Here is a 23322-nt window from a genome sequence, read left to right as displayed (position 1 = left end):
AACTGTCTTTTCTTGAACTTGGTCAATTAATCCAGTTCTTGGAGAAAAGGGAATATTTTGTTTGTTTGTTTGTGTAAAAGAGAGAATCCTTTTTTAAAGGATTTTTTTTATGAAACAGAAATTTTTTGCCTGTTTTTTAATATTTAGCAAGTGTCAAGATCATTATATAGGAATGTTGAAGTTTGAAGGAAGGGTTGGGGAGTGTCTCAAAGGCTGTTTAATGTCCAAGAAGCTTCCCCAGGTGCCACATACATGTATGAATTCACTATGGCTCAAAGGCATGGCTTTGGGCCTTGCACTCTCAAAAACCACTTAATTTCTTGGCTCTCCTTCAGGGGAGACCTACACTAACTCACTCACCAAGACAGATGTAGAACTAGGACACCCATTCATTTACAAAGAGATGTGACAATCTCCTGGACACTGGGGATATACACAGAGACCCCAACTGCAAGCCCAAGGCTGCTTGATGAGCAGGGAATAACGATAATAGATGCCATTGGTCACTTAATGAGTGTTCAAAACTTATAAAACATTAATAGTGACAGTTAGCCCCGGTCAAATGGGCAGTTTTCATCCTTACAATCTCATCACGAGAAAAATATTTATCTTTCTTAAACTGCTGCTGCTGCAGCTAAGTCGATTCAGTCATGTCCAACTCTGTGTGACCCCATAGACAGCAGCCCACCAGGCTCCGCCGTCCCTGGGATTTTCCAAGTAAGAACACTGGAGTGGGTTGCCATTTCCTTCTCCAATGCATGAAAATGAAAAGTGAAAGCGAAGTCGCTCAGTTGTGTCCCACTCTTCGCGATCCCATGGACTGCAGCCTACCAGGCTCCTCCATCTATGGGATTTACCAGGCAAGAGTACTGGAGTGGGTTGCCATTGCCTTCTCCATTAAACTGATGAGAATACTGAAAAAGATGTCATAGCTCATTCTTTTTTTAAAGCAAAACTTAAAAAAATAATTTTATTTTTGGCTGTGCTGGGTCTTTGCACTTCGAGGACTTTTCTCTAGTTGCCACAAGCAGGGGCTACTCTGTGTTGTGTGTGGGCTTCTCACGGTGGTGGTTTCTTCTGTTGCAGAGCACAAGCTCTAGAGCACAGGTTCAGTAGTTGTGGCCCACAGGCTTAACTGCTCTGCAGCATGTGGGATCTTCCCGGATCAGGGATTGAACATGTATGTCCAGCATTGGCAGGCAGATTCTTAACCACCGAATCACCAGAGAAGCCCCTCATTAACTCAGAGATATGTGTTTTCAGATGTGAATATCCTATAAACAAAATACATTTATAATATAAAACTCCACAAAAATACGGTCACCTTTTACTTATCCATCAAATATTTATTAAGTGTTTGGTGTGGGCTGGGTACTATACAGGTTGATGCAGACAGAACAGTGTTTAAAATATCAAGGCTCCTGCTCTCACTAAGTTTACAGTCTAGCTGAGACCACTAATCACTAAAAGAATCAAAACATCAGCTTGTGAGAATTGCTGTGAAAGCAATAAGCATGGAAATGTGACCAAGTATAATATGAGGGTTAGGGGAAGGAAGACAGGGACTCAGTGTGGCTGAGGGGTGACATTGGAACTGAGACCTCAGAGCCATCCAGGGGCCTTCACTCTGGGCTATGGAAGTGCCAGGAAATAGGTCCTCTCAGTCCTACACCCCAGAGCTCCTGTGAGCAGCCTCTTCTGAGGCTCCTTGAAGGGCAACCTGATCGGCCTGAGTCTGATTTGTGCCCCTCGGTTGGCACAGAGGTGAACAGATAAGCAGATAAATGAGAACCACTCAATGCTCCATAGGATGTGTTGAGCACAGTCCAAGAGGTGCTCTAGACTCCAGACCCCGGCTTTAGTCCCACAAGGCAGGGAGCATCATGGACCAGGAACCTGAGGACTACTGTGCCAAGTGCCCAAGGAGTACTGGTGTGGCCCAAAATGCAACCAGAGTTGAGGACAAGGAAGCTGAATAGAGCTGCTGCTGCAGATTTGAATTTCTGTCCTCCTACCAGGTATTTCTTGCTATTTTAGACTTTTTTGTGGTGACCAAGGCACCTACAGGATGACTGCTTAGCAACACATGTGTATTTTGAAAATTGGAGGTATAATTTAAAAATACTTGATTTTCAAAAAGCTTAGCTGGATTCAAAATCCATTCACAAGAAATTCCAAGACTACACTTGTCAATGAAAGAAAGGGAAGAATTTTAAATACATAACTCCAACTGTTACACTTTTTTGAATAACTGAAAATTATATTTTAACGTTTTTCAATGATAAGAACATCAAGAATCTGAAGAGATCTTCATTCTAAAGTCTTGATCAGGAATAGTATGTGGTCATTTCAAGTTTAAAACCTCAACATTTCTTGTTAAAAACTTTGAAAACATTTTATTTCAGAGTTTTACATAAGTTTGATATTGATTTTCTTTAAAATGCAATTATTTTCTCTTATATGATTATGTAATATAAAAACATATAATAAAAGTTTTAATCAAGTTCCATATGAATGGCTCCAAATCCCCTTCAGTTTTCTTCTGTGGACCTTATAAAAAGGATCTTTTTCTAAGAGATATGGGAAAGTGCAAAATGTTGCCTTAGAAGATGAAGGAGCCAGCTCTGTGTAAACCTTATGCGTAAGTGCTCAGTCACTTGGTTGTGTCCGACTCTGCGACCCTGCCTGGCTCCTCTATCCATGGAATTTTCCAGGCAAGAACAGTGGAACAGGTTGCCATTTCCTCCTCCCAGGGATTGAACCAGGGTCTCCTGCATCTCCTGCATTGGCAGGTGCATTCTTTTACCACTGAGCCACTTGGACTCCTGTGTAAACCTTGGGGAGAGCATTTAACCTGCAAAACAGTGTAATGACCCTCAGGAGAGAAGACTTGAAAGATAAGGTAGTTGGGTTGCAGCAGAATGTCACTAGGGAGGGCAGGGGTGATGCCAGGCCCTGCATTTTAACCAAGAGCAGTGGGAGGCCTCCAAATAGATTTATGGAAGGGTGTGACTTAATCCAATTTACATTCTATAAATCTAATCTCTGCATGCAATGTAGAGAATGGAATACAGAGGTGCAAGAGTGGAAAGAGAAAGGTCATATAGAAAGTGACTGAGGGGACAGCAAGAGGAGAGGAGCAGGTCATTCTGATAAGTTTTTCAGAGGAATTTTGGTCTGAACAATTAAGTAAATCATAATGCCATTTACTGGGCAAGACTGAAGGAGGGACAATTAAGGAAAGAGGACTGGGATCCAAAGCCTCAAGACATACTTTTCAACAAAGTGCAACTAGAGAGAATCATAGATGATAAGAGATTTAATGGACATAGTAGTGTTGCTCAGTCGTGTCTGACTCTGTGATCCCGTGGACTGTAGCCCAGCAAGCTCCTCTGTCCATAGAATTCTTCAGGCAAGAATACTGGAGTGGGTAGCCATTCTCTTCTTCAGGGATCTCCTCCACCCAGGGATTGAACCTGCATCTCCTACATTAGCAGGCGGATTCTTTATCACTGAGCCATCTGGGAAGCCCAACCAGACACCTACCCAACTGCGAAACATACTTGATCCTACAACTAGAAAAAACTTGTGGCCTATCTTCACACATAAATATCACTTCCATTTTACAGATGGACAGCTAAGTAGGTTCAGATAGTCCAAGATTAGAATTATGTCATCTAAAAGTTTTCCCGGCCCTCAGAAATATTTTTAAGTAAAAAAATGGAAGCTACGGAAAAATCTAGCAGATAAAGAGAACATTATATATGTCATTCAATATTTTTTGAAGAGATGATTAATTTAATTGATGTGTATCAGCCTTCCTGGGAAAAAGCCAACAAATATTTTGGTTTCCTCAAAACAAAAAACAAACAAACAAAAAAAAACCCTTTTCTTGGCACAAATTATAGAACTCTTCGCTGGCAGCTCAGCCTAAGCTTTTTTGCATATGTGCTATTAGGACAGGCTTGCAAATTGCATGTGTTCTGCACAGCAACCACAGACACTTAACATTCATTAAATAATAATGAAACAGGAGGACTGGATTTTGTTTGTTTGTTTCTCCTGTGTCTGTTCTTCACTTAAGTGACCTTGGACAAATCTATTCCCTCTCTCATATCTGATTTCAGGGTAATGTTTATGACTAAGATGCCTTATAAGAGCTTCAGAGTATTAATAGTAGTTATGCTCTCCATCTATGAAATTTATCTCCTTCACTATCCTATGGGATGTCTGCACGACACTTCTATTGAAAACCTTAGCACGTAGTTTCAAGTGTTGTCAAAGCCATCTAGGGACGGTGCATATATTCTAAGGCCAATGAAATGACAACGTGGGTAACTTGAACCTGAAATCTGTTTCCTATGCTACTGAGAATTGGAAAATGGATAAATGTGATGATCCCCAAAGACGTTTTCCTTACTTCTGCCACTTACCGCCGCATCCAAACTATTCAGAAGCTGCTGACATTTGACTATACAGCATTTGGCAATTCTACCTAAAACTGAAATGGTTAAAAAGCCGAACTGGCTGGTAGAACAGCTGCCAAGGCTGGTATTCAGGCCCTCGGGCAGTTAGCTGTGTATTCCATATATTGTTTTAGAAGCTTACAAAATACAGCCATCTTGCATCAGGCATCCCGACCCAGGAAGAAGGCGAGCCCCGTCCCTGGCCGTCTCCGTCGGCCTGGAGATGCCACCTGCGAGGAGCCAGGCGTCCCAGGTGGCAGAGTTCTCGCGGACCGCCTGCAGCCCGCAACCTGCACCGCGAGACCGCCACGGCCCGAGCCGGTGTCTTGAGTGAATAAAGTTGTCTGCGGGCTGCCCGGCCGCACCTGGCCCGTAGCGAAAGGAGGGAAACGGCCGCCGGCAGCCCTGCCAGTGCTAGAGCAGCCCCAACCGAATGTAGGCGCGGGGTGCAAGGTTTCTATTTGCAAGCTTCCTGTCGGGTAGTGTTTGCAACTGGGGCTCGGAGACTGGGCCGGCGGTGTCCTCCTCCCCGCCCCCCGCCGTCCGGGGCGCCTCGGGGACGCGCGCCGGAGCGGGGCGCCCCCTCCCTCACCCTCCCCGCCGCTGCCCGAGACGCCCGCAGGCCGGGCGTTCACCCGCCGCGCCTCCTCCCGCCCGCCCCTCCCCCCAACTTCCCCCTCGGCGCCCCAAACCCGAGCTTCCTGAGTTCCATGACGTGTGCGCACGGAGCTGGGTGGGAGTGCGGGGCCGGGGAGCTGGAGTTAAAACGGGGGTGGGCGGGCGGCCGTCTCGGCGGGAGCCGGCGGCCCTTCAGCGTGTCTTTTGTGTTTGTACACACACTGCGCGAGGCAGCCGGGAGGAGGGAGCGGGCGGCGCGCGGGGGAGGGGCGAGCGCGCGCCAGCGAACGGGCGCGCGGGGGGAGGGGGGAGGCGGGGCGCGAGCGAGGGGGCGGGGGCGGGGCCGAGCCTTCCCTCCATTGTGTGTGATTGGTTGGCGCGCGGCGCGGGGGCGGGGCGGCTTGTGTTGGGGGATAGCCTCGGTGTCAGCCATCTTTCAATTGTGTTCGCAGCCGCCGCCGCGCCGCCGTCGCTCTCCAACGCCAGCGCCGCCTCTAGCTCGCCGAGCTCCAGCCGAAGGAGAAGGGGGGTAAGTTTCCCCGTCTGCCCGCTTCCCCGGAACCGAGCCCCGCTTGCCGTCAGCCCCGGGCCGGGCCCCGGCGGTGCCGGGAGGGGACCCAGGGTCCCTCCGGCTTGGCCCCAAAACTTTTTGGCCCAGAAATGGAGGTGAGGAGCGAGTTTTCCTCTCCCCTCAGGCAGCGGCGGCTCCGGCGGCTCCCCAGTCTCTCGTCGCCTCAGCCCAACAGCAGCAACCGCCGCGTCGCCGAGCCTGCTCTCCCTCCCCGCGCCCCTAGCTCCTTTTTCTTCGGTGAAATCCCGCCCGCCGCCCCTTCCCGGGACCCCAGACCTTCACCACGACCCGCGCGGGCCTCTTAACTACCGACCCCGGACCCCGGACCCCAGTTTTCGGGCGGGAAAAGGGTGGAAATCGCCGCTGCTTCCCACCCTGGGGTAACTCGCTTTTTGCTGCCTCCCCACAGTTGTTGCTAAGCTTCACCATCTTGTCTCTCTTCTCTGGTCACCGACCATATTTTTTCCCCCGTTTCTCTCTTCCCCATTTCAAAAAAGGAGGAAAAAATTTTAAAGAGAAACATTTTTTTCTCCTTTTTAGAGAAGCGGAAACTTGATGCATTTGAAATGCAAAAAAAACTTTTGCATTTTGGAGGGCGGCACGTGGCAGGGGATGGAGTATTTTCGAGCGATTTGGTGTTTTGTCTCTTTGGAAAGGAATCGGATACGTTTTGCGATTGTTTCCATTTTGTTCTGGTCTGGGAGCCGAGTTTGTGCCTGCGCGAGACGCTAGGAGCGAGGCGGGCAGGCTGGGGGACCCTGTGTTGAGGGGCCGGAGGAGGCGAAACCAAAAGTTTATGCGGTGCTTGAGGTGGACCAGTCGGCCAGTCTAGTGCGTTAATTAAAGCCTGGGTGCGGGGCAATTTTTTTTTTTATTATTTCATTGCGAATCCTCTGAGGACTGGACTCGAGGGCGGTGCTTTGTAGAATGCTCGCTGTTGGTAGCTGTTGTTCCCCTTGTTTTTTGAGACGCCTTTTTGTCAACAGAACTGTAGAGATGCAAAACCAGGAATGTTTTCAGATATTTACAGCAATCTATCAACTGCCAGACGTAAAGGGGGGGCGGCGGGGGGGGGTGACTAAAACCTTTTTTGCTGTAATTTGACTCGACCTTTCTGTGGTGTGTGGCTTAGTTCTTTTGACTTGTTCGTGGATGGAATGTTTACAGACATTTCTAATTTCCAGTTTATTTAAAGAAATTGAAGCGAAGGCTGTTGGGGGGTCTTTTTGATTTGCCGTTTATCGCTCAGATTGGGCATTTTGAGAGATGACTGGTGTTAAGGCTAACAATTTTCTAGTACTACAGTTTGTTTCAAAAAGTCATATTTGGGTGGTAGATGTAATCTGCACCCTTTCAAATTACATAACATTATGGACTTTTTTTTTTTTTTTTAATACTAATCATAATTTCCAGATTGGGGGGGTAGTGGCAGGAAAACTTGTGTGTGTGGTAGTTGCATATGGTGATTTTTGGTTTTTTCCGATGCTGGTAGGTAAGTAAGGAAGTCTCTATACCATGGCTCGTACAAAGCAGACTGCCCGCAAATCGACCGGTGGTAAAGCACCGAGGAAGCAACTCGCTACAAAAGCCGCTCGCAAGAGTGCGCCCTCTACTGGAGGGGTGAAGAAACCTCATCGTTACAGGTATTTTAAAAGAGGAAAAATGAAAGTCTTCTCTCTCGAAGTATTTATATAATCTAATAAAAAGATGTATAAGCATACTTTCTCCTTTAGAGAATCTGTTTTTCCCTTTGTTAAATATTTACTACTTTAAAATGTGTATATAATTTATAGTGTTAGGTTTTATTGGGAATATGTTTAATTTTGAATCTAATCGTGCCCATAGCCCAAAGAAGACGTTGTATCTCTAATAACGTTAATAGGATAGACTAACATTTTTACTTAGCTGTTAGGTGTAATACATATGTTTTAAATAGAAAAGTGTTGTTTTTTAAATACATTTTTGAGGCTACTCTGGCATCTGGTAAAATAATTTAATCAAGATGGGGACATTGTGTTATACATAAGTTCTTCGTTTACTTGGATTGGTTTTTCCTTCTATTGGCATATTTAGTTTTGAACTACCCTGAGCAGTGTTATTGAGTGCATCTGCCATTAGAGGGCAGAAGTTGTCTGTATTTACCCTCTGCAAATGATTAGCCTAAAGTAAAAGTGTAAGAAATTAAGTCAGGATTGAGGTAAATTTCTTGCTTAAAATTACTTAAAGGAAAAAATTTCCATATGGAAAATACAACACAAAAGAGTGTTCATCAGTTTAGTCATTCATGAGGGATATGCAGTGTCAAAGGTATTCTAGGAAATTGAACTTAAATACTGTAAGTGTGTTTTTTTAAGTGAAGCTCATTGGGTTGTGCTGGTAGATCTTTCAGAAGAATGGGGGGTGCCAGTGGGAAGAATGAGAGTGGTGTCAAATTAAAAGTCTGAAAAACTTTGACTTCTTTTTTAGTGTCCTAGTACCTTCCCAAGTTGTAATTATAACAGAAGTTGGTGATGTTTATGTTAAAGATGAAGAAAATTAAGGGGACTGTGATTATTAAACTCCCTGCCGGGAATCTGCTTTAATATCATGTTTTTTTGTCTTAAAAGTACTGTGTTACTTCTAACAGATTTGAATATTTAGGTCATAAATTAATAAGTGAAATTTGATACAAACGCTGAAGAAAGTTAGGTGATTTATTTTTTGAAAAGTGACTCCATCTCTTTGAAGCTGATGACCACTCTTCTAAGTTCTCTTATGTATTTGGTAACCATTTCTTTAATGTTTTGTTTTAAAGGCCTGGTACTGTGGCACTCCGTGAAATTAGACGTTATCAGAAGTCCACTGAACTTCTGATTCGCAAACTTCCCTTCCAGCGTCTGGTGCGGGAAATTGCTCAGGACTTCAAAACAGATCTGCGCTTCCAGAGTGCAGCTATTGGTGCTTTGCAGGTAAAATGGTGGGTGGGAAAGGCTCTGAGAGTTGGCTGGTTCTGCTTTGTACCAAGAACATCTCTAAATTTGTATATATACAAGCATATACAAATGCTTGTATATCACCAGCCAGTGAGATAGGTCTTAATGTTTCACTGTTGAGATATCAGAAAGGTTAAGTTGCTTGAGGTTATACAAACAGATATGATTTAAAATTTTTAAACATTGCAGTGTTTAAAGGAAAAAAAAATCCTCTGGTTTGACTTACAGTTGCTGCTGGATATTAGGAAGTCATGGGGCCAAAGGTCTGTATTGGTAATTAGTTTCAAACAGGGAATGATATAAAAGGAAAATTAGAGTAAATGGCTTCTTGGACCTGAAGAGGCAGTTGCAAGTGGAGAAAACATAATATCTGGGATAGAACTAGGTAACATTAAAGAATTATGCATTGAAGTTAAAAGAAACTTGAGTGGTAGTTAGGATTGGATTGACAGCAGGGAGAAAAAGATGTTACTGGGCTTGTAAAGAGAGAAGTTTGAAGACATGTAGTTTGTTTAAGGGGATTATATATGGATTTCCACTTAAATGGGAAACAGTGAGTTTAATCTTAGCGCCAGTGTGTCAGAACTTTGAGAAATACAGTTTTAGCCGTGGTTAGGTATTTGAAATGGAATTCCCCAGTGGCTCAGAGGTAAAGAATACGCCTGCAATGCAGGAGACTCTGGTTTGATACCTGGGTTGGGAAGATCTCCTGGAAGAGGAAATGGCAACCCACTCCAGTATTTTTGCCTGAAAAATCCCATGGACTGAGGAGCCTGGCAGGCTATAGTACCAAGGGTCACAGAGTCACACCTGACTGAGCACACACATGTATTTGAAATACTGGTGGTTTGTGCCAGATTAAACAACTTGAGATGCCCACACCTAAGATACTTGATTAGGTATGTGGGTACAGTTAACATCAGTCACTTAAGTAACCTATAATGTTAAGTGTGTTTGGCATTCATCAGATCATTGTAACTCAGAGTATGGCAAGACTGCCACCTCTGTCAGCATGGTGTTAGAGGTGATTTAAAATGCAGATTACTAGGCACCTCCACAGACCTGCATCAGAATCTCTTTTAGGGGAGGGTCCAGAATCGACATACATTCCATTGGAGGATTTTTCAAGGCTGCTGTTGCCAAGCTTTTCCTTTATGTGTGAGGAAGATTTGATAGGTGGATTCTATCCTGAAGTGTAATTGGTTGAGCTGTTTCTATGGTTAGTCTGAACTTCATTTGATTGGTGAATTCCAGGAGTAGGCATCCATTAAATTCTCAGTGAATTGAAATTGCTAAAATTTCAAACTACTAAAATCTTCCAGTGCTGTTATTTAAGACCTTTATTTTCTGATTTAATCTTTGACTATTTCTAGATCCCATTTCATTTATTACAAATGCTAGTCATATTTTCTGCACTAATTTTAAATACAGAAATATTCTCAAGTGTTGACCTAAAGATGCTAATTTTGTTCTGTAGTTACAGTTACACACATTATACTTGAAAGTCCAACATTGTCAAGCCTAAGTGTCAGTGTTAGAGCTTTGTAAATTGATTACTTAACAGTCTGGCTAAAAGACTTGTCTTTTTAAAAGTCAGTGCTGTTATTAAGGTTTGTGTTTTATACTTGTCAGTAAGTGATTGCATTGGTTTTGAGCAAAATGTTCAACTCTGCTGCCTGTAGTACTCTGGCATTGGTAGCTCTTTATTGGAAAATATTTCATTTCTCTTAAGGATATAGAGATGGAGAATTTGCTTATGTGAATAGGGTAGAAGAAAGCCATTTTTGACTTTAGAGTTACATAGTTCACAACTTCTCTAACACAACTAAAAGAGATGGGGGGCAGTAAGTCTAGGGAGGATGGTGGAGGAATCAGACTTGGTTTCCCGTAGATTATCAAGACTTAACTAACTTAAAATTTAGCTTTTGCCCCGAACGACTGAGAGTTTGAATTAAGGTCACCTTATGTTAAAAGTTGACTTTGGTGGTTTGAAATGGTGGAACAGTCAGATATTGAATATACTCAAATGTTGTGAATTAACATTTCCTTCCATTTACAAGATATTTTTTTGCTGTTACCTCAAAATTTTGTTCATTGGGCTATAAATTAATGTGTCCCTCTTTAAATCCCATCATAGCCTTAATGTTTAGGAAACTTTGGACATTGGTAATAGAATTAGAAATACATGGGTCATGGTCAAATTCCCTGTATTGACTCTTCTCCCAGAGCTGACAGACACAACCCCATATCATCTAGAGCAGGTTCTAAGATAGCAGTGAGAGCCCCAGCTGCCACATATCATATTTGAATAGTACTAGGGGAGCCAAAACCTTTCCACTCTTAAATGGGTGTTTGAATTTCAGGACTTGTTGGCTTGTCCATATAGCAGTTCATACTGCTGTATTTTGCAGAAGCCTTCTAGATTTGCATAATCCTGAGACATGCTGGGTGAAACCAAAAAAAGAAACAACTGTTTTCTTTCTTGAGGAATTTGAGTTCTGGTATCTAATGTGCACTGTGAAACTCATAAGAGTAGGGTCTACAGTATGCTATGTTTTCTAAACTTTTTACCATTTCTAGAATATCCCAAGGATGAATCCGTGAATATTAAGGACTTTTGCTTTTAATATGGAATAGGTAAGATACAGGGAACTACTGGTGTAGAAAAGGTGCAAATTTCGGGCATTCCCTGGCAGTCCAGTAGTCAGGACCCTGCACTTTCATGGCTAAGGACCCAAGTACAGTTCCTAGTTGGAGAACAGTCCCCCAAGCCACAGGGCACATCCAAGGGAAAAAAAAAAAAAGAAAAGATGCAAGTTTCAAGTTAAGGTTAGATATAAAAAACCAAGCCAGCAAATACTTCTTGAACTTCTATTCCTTCAAGGGCTAGGCGTTGTGAGCATAAAATAAGTATTTTATTAAGTAAGTACCCATCTTTTAAGGGTATTAAAAGATGGCTAGTGTACAAGGCCCGTGTGAGTGCCAAGGAAATTGAGTTCAAAATTACCTGCACCTGGGAAGCAGGGGCGAGAGGAATGTTTGCTTTCTCCTTCATGGAATAATCTTGAGGAAGGCCATAAAGGATAAGCAAATAAGACTTATCTGTTGATAACATACTGCAGAAAGATGTAAGGACAGTAAAATTTGAATGAAACATTTTTATAGAAGAGGCTAAAAAGAATGAAGGTAAACTATTTTCATAAGACAGAATAGTACAAACCATTTGAGGAGTTGTTAGCACTTTTAAAAGTAGAATCTCAAGTGTTATTAGCAAAGTCAGTGTTTATAAAGCAAATCTGGTCCCTCCCATCTATATCTTGTGTGTTACGAAGTATTGTGGGGCTTGAATTGCTCAAGTATTTTGTGTATTTCTCTTTTAGTCTTATTACCTAAAGAGTTCCAAAATGGAAATAATTTTTTAATTAAGACAAAAATAGCAACTCTAAAAATGTGTGGTTTTTTTTCCTAAATATATCTTAAACAGAGAAATAACTTGCCTATAGAGAAGCCAAATAATGTCTTTCATTTAGTGTTCCTAATCCACTAGAACAGTTGGACTGATGACTGGTTCATTTCAAAATGCGTAAGCAGTTGTTTTAACCTAGACCAAGGAATCCTTCAACTTTTCAGACAACTGTAAGATAACTAACAATTTTAAGAGTTAATTATAAGTAGGAGCTCTCCTTTTTTCTTCCTTCTCTGCAAGTATTGAATGATTCATGTAGCTAGCAGTTTAGAGTGAAAGTAGGAATAAGAGGATACCTTCAAAAGCTTTATGATGTAATGGGAAAAAACAGAGGGGTCAGTGTTAATGCTGAGGGGATAACATGCCATTACAGATAGGGGTGCATAGAGGAAAGTACAGTTAGTAGGGGTGCATATGTTGGCAAAATAGATCATTGTATATAAGTAGGACACTGACCTGGTAGTCAAACTCTGAGGTGTTTAAAGGAAAGGTAGAAGAGGCCCATATGATGGAAACCAGTAGTCAAACGGATATAATGAATTGGGAGTAAGATTCAGAAAAAGGAGGACATCCCGAGGTGGGAGAGTGTTACTTGGAATAGATATACATAATTCCATTTATCTTTGTGAGGATAAGAATAAATGTTAGAGTTGAAGTTTGATTTTTGCTTTACTCAAGACACATTTCAGTTTGTTTAAAAATCACATATAACAGAAAAGGTAAAGTATTTGGTAGTGAAATTATTTGACTTTCGTATTTTATAAAGATTTACAGTCTTGAGTTTTTCACTTTAATAAGCTGCCTTTCAGCCTCATCCCAGATTTTAAATTAAGCATTTGGTAAGTGGTCAACATCTTCTGAAGTAGGTTTTTAAAGGGCTCAAAAACATCTTTTTAACTAATATAGATGTATCTTTAACTGTTGATAATAACGTTTTTTTTTTCTCTGTTCCTTTTGTAGGAGGCAAGTGAGGCCTATCTGGTTGGCCTTTTTGAAGACACCAACCTGTGTGCTATCCATGCCAAACGTGTAACAATTATGCCAAAAGACATCCAGCTAGCACGCCGCATACGTGGAGAACGTGCTTAAGAATCCACTATGATGGGAAACATTTCATTCTTTAAAAAAAAAAAAAAAAAATTCTCTTCTTCCTGTTATTGGTAGTTCTGAACGTTAGATATTTTTTTTCCATGGGGTCAAAAGGTACCTAAGTATATGATTGCAAGTGGAAAATAGGGGACAGAAATCAGGTATTGGCAGTTTTTCCATTTTCATTTGTGTGTGAATTTTTAATATAAATGCGGGGACATGAAGCATTAATGAAAGTCAAAATGTTTCAGTGAACAAGTTTCAGCAGTTCAACTTTATAACAATTATAAATAAACCTGTTAAATTTTTCTGGACAATGCCAGCATTTGGATTTTTTTAAAACAAGTAAATTTCTTATTGACTGCAACTAAGTGGTGTTTGTAGCATTTTTATCATACAGTAGATTCCACCCACTCACTATACTTTTCTAACTGAGTTGCCCTACGTGCAAGTACATGTTTTTCATGTTGTCTGTCTTCTGTGCTGTTCCTGTAAGTTTGCTATTAAAATACATTAAACTATACCTGCTTTGGGTCTTTACTATCAGCGTTAACCGTGCAGTTAATTCCTTGAAAGTTCCATATTCAGAATAATTTTAGTATGAAGTATTGTTACATTTTATCAGAAACTATTCAGTTCAGTTCAGTCACTCAGTCGTGTCCGACTTTTTGCGACCCCACGAATCATAGCACGCCAGGCCTCCCTGTCCATTACCAACCCCTGGAGTTCACTCAGACTCCCGTCCATTGAGTCAGTGATGCCATCCAGCCATCTCATCCTCTGTCATCCCCTTCTCCTCCTGCCCCCAATCCCTCCCAGCATCAGTGTTTTCCAATGAGTCAACTCTTCGCATGAGGTTGCCAAAGTACTGGAGTTTCAGCTTTAGCATCATTCCTTCCAAAGAAATCCCAGGGCTGATCTTCAGAATGGACTGGTTGGATCTCCTTGCAGTCCAAGGGACTCTCAAGAGTCTTCTCCAACACCACAGTTCAAAAGCATCCTTTGGCACTCAGCCTTCTTCACAGTCCAACTCTCACATCCATACATGACCACCGGAAAAACCATAGCCTTGACTAGACGGACCTTTGTTGGCAAAGTAATGTCTCTGCTTTTGAATATGCCCTCTAGATTGGTCATAACTTTGCTTCCAAGGAGTAAGCGTCTTTTAGTTTCATGGCTGCAGTCACCACCTGCAGTGATTTTGAGGTAAATGCAAGCTTTATATGGGAAGAAGAATAGAGCTACTGGCTTTCCTCCTAATTTTAACTCTATGGATATGGGTATTAACAATTCCCAAACCTAACTGGCCAGCAGGATCCCATGAAAATAGTTAAATCTGTATAAGTAGTGAAAGTACATTTATAAATAATTGTACTATTAAACAATATTTAGTGGTAATTTAACTGCAAGTAGAACAGTCTTCAGCTCAAAAACTTGGTGCATTGAAGAGCTGGCTATTTTAAGATACTGTATATTAACCCTGTATTAATCAGCTATAGTTCATTCTTAAAACTGCATTTTATTTAGCATTGGGAATGTGAAATGAGGATGGACTTAACATCCCTAGTGTACTGACACTAGTTTTAACATGAACGAAGGTGCTCTGAAACTGAAGTGAGATGAACTAAAATTCACATCAATAAGGTATAAATAACACTGGGCTTATGAATACATTATTCTTAAGCTCCTTTTTAGCAATAACCTCATTTTTAGATAAAAATGGTCATTTAGATAGGTCATTATAAAATCCTAAGATTCAGGAAACAAAACTTTTACAACATGTTTCTGATTATGATGCAAAATAGATGGAACTTTTTTTTTACTTTTTTTTTTTTTTAACTTCTTATTACTCCAGAGTATGTACATAGATTGGAGAAGGCAATGGCCACCCACTCCAGTACTCTTGCCTGGAAAATCCCATGGATGGAGGAGCCTGGTGGGCTGCAGTCCATGGGGTCACAAAGAGTCTGACATGACTGAGTGACTTCACTTTCACTTTTCCCTTTCATGCATTGGAGAAGGAAATGGCAACCCACTCCAGTGTTCTTGCCTGGAGAATCCCAGGGATGGCGGAGCCTGGTGGGTTGCTGTCTATGGGGTCGCACAGAGTCGGACTGAAGTGACTTAGTAGTAGCATGTACATAGATATGTATGTGTATTATGGAGCTTATCTCATACCATGGTCTTTATTCCTATAAGGTAGGTAGTTCATTCCTACTTAAAAGAGGTAGTGGAGTTTGGGAAGATTATTCTTAGTTGACTAGGGTCTAAACAATGCATAGTTTTGAAGTCAGGGATATTCTTTGACTTAGATATCTAAGTATGATTTGCCACTCCCTTTGATCCCTGAGTTAATGCTTATTGGGCTAAAAACCCTTTTACCTGCTATGCTTTGGAGTTGGCTACATGAGAACTTTACTTAGGAAAAGTGAATTAGAGTTGGGCACAAAGTGATGTGTGGGGACCATAGTTAAACTTGCCACTCTTGCGCAGTTTTTAGCATCTAAAAAGTAACTATTGAATATAAAGTATCTTATGAAAATAGCTGATTAATAGCTGAAAGTTTCCAGAAAACATTCCAAAAACCAAGTCAACTATACAGATGAAAAACCCTATAAAATCATGGGAAAAGAAAGATAAGATTAAAATCTTCCTAAAGGAAGATCAAGGAATGGGAAGAGCTTGGAGGAAGGAATTTGGAAATGTCATTTGTCTTAGATAAATGTGGGAAGCCCTTGGCTAAAACACTGAAACTGATCTTGACAGCCTAGAATTTGAGAGGACATAAACTGCAAGTTTGAATATATCTGCTGGAGACTGAGTAAAGGTATAAACTGCCCAAGGACTAAATTCTTGACTATGAAATGGGTACTATGTATTTTAGAGGTGAAGAAACTTGCCCAAGGTCACATAGTAAATAGAAGAGATGGGATTTATTCCCTAGTAGTCTAAACCCAAGGCAGTGCTCTCTCATTCCCATGCCCCTACTGTGAGATATACAAATAAATCGGTTAATTTGACAGGGTCTCTAGGAAGAAGTTAAGTCTTGACAGTAGAAACAGGCAGGGGAGACAAAACTGGGAATGAGGGACAGATAATAGAAATTACAAGAAGGGGCCATCCCTGGTGGTCCCGTGGTTGGGAACCTACCTGCCAAGGCAGGGTGCATGGGTTCAATCTCTGCTCTAGGAAGATCCCACATGCTGTGAAACAATTAAGCCTGTGCACCACAAACTACTGAGCCCATGAGCCCTTGAACCTGTGCTCAGAAATGAAAGTCACCCATCGAAACCAGAGAGTAGCCTTCACTCCGCATCTAGAGAAAGCCCATGCACACAAAGCACACGTGCAGCATCGAAGACCCAGCATAGCCAAGAAATTAAAATTGCATTTGAAGACATGCTGCTCACAACCTGCTCAGTCTTGAGCCATCACCTTCATTCCTCCATTAAATCCTGTTGACTTCCTCCAAAAGTGTGCCCCAAACTTTCCACTTACCTTCTATCATCCTAGTTTGAGCTGCTATCCTCTCACCCGGACTATTACCATAACTTAAGTCAGTCTGCATTCATCCACTCATTCCCCCTGGCCTCTACAGCCCCCAGAGAATGCTTCTAAAACAGATCAGATCATTTCCCCACTTAAAATTTTCTAGTGGCTTCCCATTACTCACAGCATAACATCTAAACTAGCTCATGAGGCAGGCCTTTTTGATCTGGCCTCACCAGTCTTTCCACCACTCGCTTACTAAGCTGCAGCCAAACCCTCTGCCCACATACACTGTGTCACATCCCTTGGTTTTATTTCCTTATTTATCAAAATCTGAAATTACATTCCTTTTTTACCCCTACTAGAATGTGCTATAAAAACGGGTTCAGTGTCCTTTCTGTTGTAGCCCCTGTACTGGTATGTAGAAAAACTGAAAAAAAATTGGTTGGATTCATACTAGAATGTTTCTCCTGTCCTTCAGATCGTAATGTTAAGCTTCTATAACCTTAAAATATGGGCTTCCGTGATGACAGCAGGTAAAGAATCCGCCTGCAATATAGGAGACATCAAAGCCGTGGGTTCAATCTCTGGGTCAGGAAGATCCCCTGGAGAAGAAAATGGCAACCCATTCCAGTATTCTTGCTCGAAAAATCCCACAGACAGAGGAACCTGGTGAACTACAACCCAAAGAGTTGGACATGACTGGATTCATACTAAATGGATGTTTCTCTTGCCCTTCAGATTTTAACATTACATTTCCATAACCTTAAAATATAGTAACTGATTTATTATTTTGAAGATTAAGTGAAAACACAAGGCTGGGCGCATAATATTCAATAAATGCTGGGGTAGAATTTTAAATTCTGATAAAGCTAATAAGCATACATTCTATTTCTTGCAAAGTTGTAGAGAAAAATTCCTTCAACTTCCCAACTTTCTAGGTAGTATGCATTTTCTATTAAATTCCTGCTGAATAGCTGTCATTCTTATGCCATTAAGCATTGGTCTCTAAATGAAACAGGATTTAGGTAACATGATCAGTTGGAGAAGGAAATGGCAACCCACTCCAGTGTTCTTGCCTCGAGAATCCCAGGGATGGCGGAGCCTGGTGGGCTGCTGTCTATGGGGTCGCACAGAGTCAGACACGACTGAAGCGACTTAGCAGTAACATGATCAAGTCAGTTGAGTCAGTAAGAACATTAATAACTAATGGTGAAACTAGGTAAGAAGCATGCTCTTAAAGTCATTATGAATCCTTTTATTTTTCATCTTAAAATTGGTCATTGCTGGTCTGACCAGTGCTATTTTTTTAATTGGAGGATAATTTCTTTACAATGTTCTGTTGGTTTCTGCCATACAGCAACATAAATTTAGCCATAAGCATACAAATGTCCCCTTCCTCTTGAACCTCCCTTCCACCCCCTGCCCCACCCATCCCACCCCTCTAGGTTGTCACAGAACACCAGGTTAAGCTCCCTGTGTTATATTAATACAACTTGCCACTAGCTAAAGTTAGTTTAGCTAACTAAACTGTCAATTCATCTCACTCTCTCCTTCACCCACTGTGTCCACAAGCCTGTTCTCTATGTCTGTGTCTCCAGTTCAGTTCAGTCACTCAGCCGTGTCTGACTTTTTGAGACCCCATGAATCGCAGCACGCCAGGCCTCCCTGTCCATCACCAACTCCCAGAGTTCACTCAGACTCACATCCGTCGAGTCAGTGATGCCATCCAGCCATCTCATCCTCTGTCGTCCCCTTCTCCTCCTGCCCCAATCCCTCCCAGCATCAGAGTCTTTTCCAATGAGTCAACTCTTAACATGAGGTGGCCAAAGTATTGGGAGTTTCAGCTTCAGCATCAGTCCTTCCAATGAACACCCAGGACTGATCTCCTTTAGAATGGACTGGTTGGATCTCCTTGCAGTCCAAGGGACTCTCAAGAGTCTTCTCCAGCACCGCACCTCAAAAGCATCGATTCTTCGGCACTCAGCTTTCTTCACAGTCCAACTCTCACATCCATACATAACCACTGGAAAAACCATAGCCTTGACTAGCCGGACCTTTGTTGGCAAAGTAATGTCTCTGCTTTTGAATATGCCATCTAGGTTGGTCATAACTTTCCTTCCAAGGAGTAAGCGTCTTTTAATTTCATGGCTGCAGTCACCATCTGCAGTGATTTTGGAGCCCAGAAAAATAAAGTCTGACACTGTTTCCACTGTTTCCCCATCTATTTCCCATGCAGTGATGGGACCAGATGCCATGATCTTCGTTTTCTGAATGTTGAGCTTTAAGCCAACTTTTCCACTCTCCTCTTTCACTTTCATCAAGAGGCTTTTTAGATCCTCTTCACTTTCTGCCATAAGGGTGGTGTCATCTGCCTATCTGAGGTTATTGATATTTCTCCCAGCAATCTTGATTCCAGCTTGTGCTTTTTCCAGCCCAGCATTTCTCATGATGTACTCTGCATAGAAGTTAAGTAAGCAGGGTGATAATATACAGCCTTGACGTACTCCTTTTCCTATTTGGAACCAGTCTGTTGTTCCATGTCCAGTTCTAACTGTTGCTTCCTGACCTGCATACAGGTTTCTCAAGAGGCAGGTCAGGTGCTCTGGTATTCCCATCTCTTTCAGAATTTTCTGCAGTTTGTTGTGATCCACACAGTCAAAGGCTTTGGCATAGTCAATAAAGCAGAAATAGATGTTTTTCTGGAACTTTCTTGCTTTTTCCATGATCCAGTGGATGTTGGCAATTTGATCTCTCATTCCTCTGCCTTTTTTAAAACCAGGTTGAACATCTGGAAGTTCGCGGTTCACATATTGCTGAAGCCTGGCTTGGAGAATTTGGAGCATTACTTTACTAGCGTGTGAGATGAGTGCAATTGTGCGGTAGTTTGAGCATTCTTTGGCATTGCCTTTCTTTGGGATTGGAATGAAAACTGACCTTTTCCAGTCCTGTAGCCACTGCTGAGTTTTCCAAATTTGGTGGCATATTGAGTGCAGCACTTTCACAGCATCATCTTTCAGGATTTGAAATAGCTCAACTGGAATTCCATCCCCTCCACTGTCTCTATTACTCCACCTCCAGTGTCTCTATTACTGCCCTGCAAATAGATTCATCAGTACCATTTTTAGATTCCATATATATGTGTTAATATATGATATTTGTTTTTCTCTTTCTGATTTTCTTCACTCTCTGTGACAGTGTAAGTTCATCCACCTCACTAGAACTGACTGAATTCATTTCTTTTTATGGCTGAGTAATATTCCATTGTTTATGTATCACAGCTTCTTTATCCATTCATCTGTCTATGGACATCTATTAATGGGCTGCTTCCATGTCCTGGCTATTGTAAATAGTGCTACAGTGAACATGGGTACATATGTCTTTTGAATTATGATTTTTCTCAGTGTATATGCCCCTTTGTGGGATTGGTGGATCCATTTGGTAGTTTTGTTCCTAGCTTTTTAAGGGATCTTCATTCTATTCTCCCTACCAACAGTACAAGAGGATTTCCTTTTCTCCACATTCTCTCCTGCATTTCATTAGGAGTATTTTTTCCAACACTATCTCTAAACATTCTTCGTAAAGTTTTAGTCAATCAGAAAATATATTTTTTAAGGAAATAATTATTTGCAGCATAGCTTCATCATTAAGAGTTCAGGCTCTGGCAGTTCCCTGGCGGTCCAGTGGTTAGGACTCGGTGTGTTCACTGCCTAGGGCCTGGGTTCTCCCCTGGTGGGAGAACTAAATCCCACAAGCTGTGGAGTGCAGCAACAACAACAAAAAAAAGCTCAGGTCCAATGCCTTGTTCATTCAGAAAGTTTTATATTTATGGAGCACATACTGTATGCCAGCACTACTGATGGAATACTGAAGTGACAAAACAAAGTTCTCTGTCCTCATAGATGTTCTAGAGCTACATTCTAGTGAGGGAAGTAGACAACAAGGATAATCCTTAAAGGATGAAAAAGTAAAATTCCATAGTCCCACTGAATCCCCAGGGATTGGATCCAGGATTGACTGTGGATACCAAAATCTTGGATGCTCTAGCCCCATAGTTGACCTTCCACAGTCATGGTTCCTCATCCAGGAAATCAACCACTGCTGATCATGATATTGTGGAGTATGTTTAGTGAAAAATATCCACATATCAGTGAACCCACACAGTTTAAGCTCATGCCTTTTAACAACACAGGCTTGAACTTTGCAAGCCCACTTATAGGCACATTTTTTACAAAATGTTTTTGCTGTGTCGGGTCTTTGTTGCAGCACCTGGAATCTTCAGTCTGCACTGTGGCATCCGGGATCTTTAGTTGGGGCATGCAAACTCGTAGTTGCAGCATGTGGGATCTAGTTTCCCGACAGGGAATGAACCCAGGTCCCCTGCATTGGGAGGGTGGTGTCTTAGCCACTGGACCACCAGAGAAGTCCTTGGAATTTTTTGTTGTTGCTGTTCAATAAATATACAATGAACCCACCATATCCCTGGGTTCCACAGATACAGAATCCCCAGTGTGGGACTTCAGCATCAGCAGATTTTGGTATGGGAGAAAGATCCTGTAACCAATCCCCTACAGACACCAAAAGATGATTATATATCATTTATTAGATAGTGGTAGGTGCTGAAGAAAAAAATGTAACGTGGGTAAGAAGTGTTGTGATACAAGGGGAGTGGGTCCTGGGAGTTAGGCCAGGAAGGCATAACCTCAAAAGAGGTGTCTTTTGAGTAAAGACCTAAAGAATATGAGACAGCAAGCCACACAGATGTGAGAGAAGAGCATCCAGATCCACAGAGTCAGACACAACTGAAGCGACTTAGCAGCAGCAGCAGCAGGGGCCCTGTTGAGGGGGCAGTGAGCCTGGCGTGTTCAGAAACCACAGGGAGGCAGAGTAGGAGGAAAATCAGAGATGGCAATGGGGACCAGATCCTGCAGGACTTAGAGGTCCCAGTAAGAACCCTGAGAGGAGGAGCCTCTGCAGAGAGTTCTAAGCAGAAGGATAAAACTGTATGACTTAAGTTTTAACAAAATTACTCCAATTGTTGTGTAGAAAATGAGGATAAGGGTAGAGCAGGAAGGAGAACCCCTTAGGAAGCTATGGCAGTAAGGCAAATGTGACATGGTATCGCGGTTTGGATTTCACTGGTGGCAAGAGAGGTGGTGAGAAGTGGCATTCTGGATATTTTTAAAAGGTAGGCTCTCTGGAACTTGCTGACAGGTGTGGGCATGAGAAAGAGAGGAGTTTATGGCGCCAAGGTTTTTGGCCTGAACAACTGCAAGAATGAAGTTGCTATTGCTTGAGAAAGGGGAACCCAAGGGGGCAGGATGGGCAGGATATAAGGAGCTTAGTTATGAGCATGTTAAGATTGAGGTGCTTAATTAGACTTTAGTGGAGATTTCAAGTAGATTGTTGGATACAAGCCTGGCATTTAGGAGAGAGGTTTGGGCTAGAGATGGGAATTTAGAAGTCACCAGTAAATGCACGGTGTAAAAGCCAAAAAGCTGGATGAGGTCACCAAGGGAGTGTAGATAGAAATTAGAGAAGAGGTCCAAGCACTCAGGCACTCAACATTGAGAGTTTAGGGAGCCAGGGAGCACTCCAAAGGAGACTGAGATGAGTGGGCAGACAGGAAAAAAGCCAGACGTTTGGGATGTCTGGAAATCCAAAGAAGCAAACACTCCAAAGAAGAGAAGTGGTCTCCGTAACAAATACTACTGATCCGTCAAGAGAGAGAGGTCTGAGAACTGACAGTTGAATCTGGCAACTTGGAGGTAATTGGTGATCTTTCTAAGGACCATGTTGGTGACACTGAGGGAACAAAACTTGATTAGAGTGGATTCATGAGAAATCGGGTCTTTAATCTAAATGCTCACACTGCACATTGTCAATAATGAGATGAACTGATATTATAAACCCCTGATGTAAAACATGAGGACACATTACCCAAATGTTTCTACCCAAAAGGTTTAACCTGAATATAATCATGAGGAATAAATCAGATAAATCCAAAGTGAGACGCCCTACAAAAGCAATGGCCTATGAAACTCCCCGCTCCCAGTGCAGGGGGCCTGGGTTTTTATCCCTGGTCAGGGAACTAGATCCCACATGCTGCAACTAAGAGTTCAAATGTCACAACTAAAGATCTGGTGTGCTGCAACTAAAACACGGTGCAGCCAAATAAATAGAAAAAAAATCTTGGCCTTAGACTCTTCAAAACTATCAATTTCAGGACTTCCCTGGTGGCACAGTGGATAAGAATCCACATGCCAGTGCAGGAGACATGGGTTTGACCCCTGGTCTGGGAAGATCCCACATGCCGTGGAGCAACCAAGCCCATGCACCACAACTACTGCAGCCGTGCACCGAGCCTGTGGTCCACGAGAGAAGCCGCCACATGAGGAGCCGGTGCAGCACGACCAGAGAGGAGCCCGTGCAGCACGACCAGAGAGGAGCCCGTGCAGCACGACCAGAGAGGAGCCCGTGCAGCACGACCAGAGAGGAGCCCCCGCTCACCACAACTAGAGAAAGCCTGTGCAGAGCAGCAAAGACCCAACTCAACCAAAAAGACAAAAAAGAAAAAAAGTCAGTTTCACAAAACAGAACAAGGCAGGGGAACTGCTTTGGATTAAAGGTGACTTGAGAGACATGATAACT

General features: G+C 42.4%; 1 protein-coding gene across 1 annotated transcript; it reads left to right on the top strand.

Moving 5' to 3' along the window:
- Positions 1 to 5481: 5481 nt before the first annotated feature.
- On the top strand, positions 5482 to 13705 carry H3-3A (H3.3 histone A). The gene is made up of 4 exons (XM_070385407.1): positions 5482 to 5613; positions 7148 to 7298; positions 8450 to 8603; positions 13054 to 13705. Exons 2-4 carry the CDS (start codon positions 7171 to 7173, stop codon positions 13180 to 13182), a joined length of 411 nt encoding a protein of 136 aa, XP_070241508.1. The 5' UTR covers positions 5482 to 5613; positions 7148 to 7170; the 3' UTR covers positions 13183 to 13705.
- Positions 13706 to 23322: the final 9617 nt, after the last annotated feature.

This window comes from Bos mutus, chromosome 16 (assembly GCF_027580195.1).
Source record: "Bos mutus isolate GX-2022 chromosome 16, NWIPB_WYAK_1.1, whole genome shotgun sequence".
NCBI classification, from domain to species: domain Eukaryota; kingdom Metazoa; phylum Chordata; class Mammalia; order Artiodactyla; family Bovidae; genus Bos; species Bos mutus.
Note: the sequence above shows the minus strand (reverse complement) of the source record. Positions and strands in the feature narration are given on the sequence as shown.

What these genes read in the sequence shown, in the direction of transcription:
- H3-3A (XM_070385407.1), top strand. Translation starts at nt 7,171, where the DNA reads ATGGCTCGTACAAAGCAGACTGCCCGCAAATCGACCGGTGGTAAAGCA. An exon ending in AAGAAACCTCATCGTTACAG is followed by an intron (nt 7,299 to 8,449) that starts GTATTTTAAAAG and finishes TTTGTTTTAAAG; the next exon opens with GCCTGGTACTGTGGCACTCC. An exon ending in CAGCTATTGGTGCTTTGCAG is followed by an intron (nt 8,604 to 13,053) that starts GTAAAATGGTGG and finishes TTCCTTTTGTAG; the next exon opens with GAGGCAAGTGAGGCCTATCT.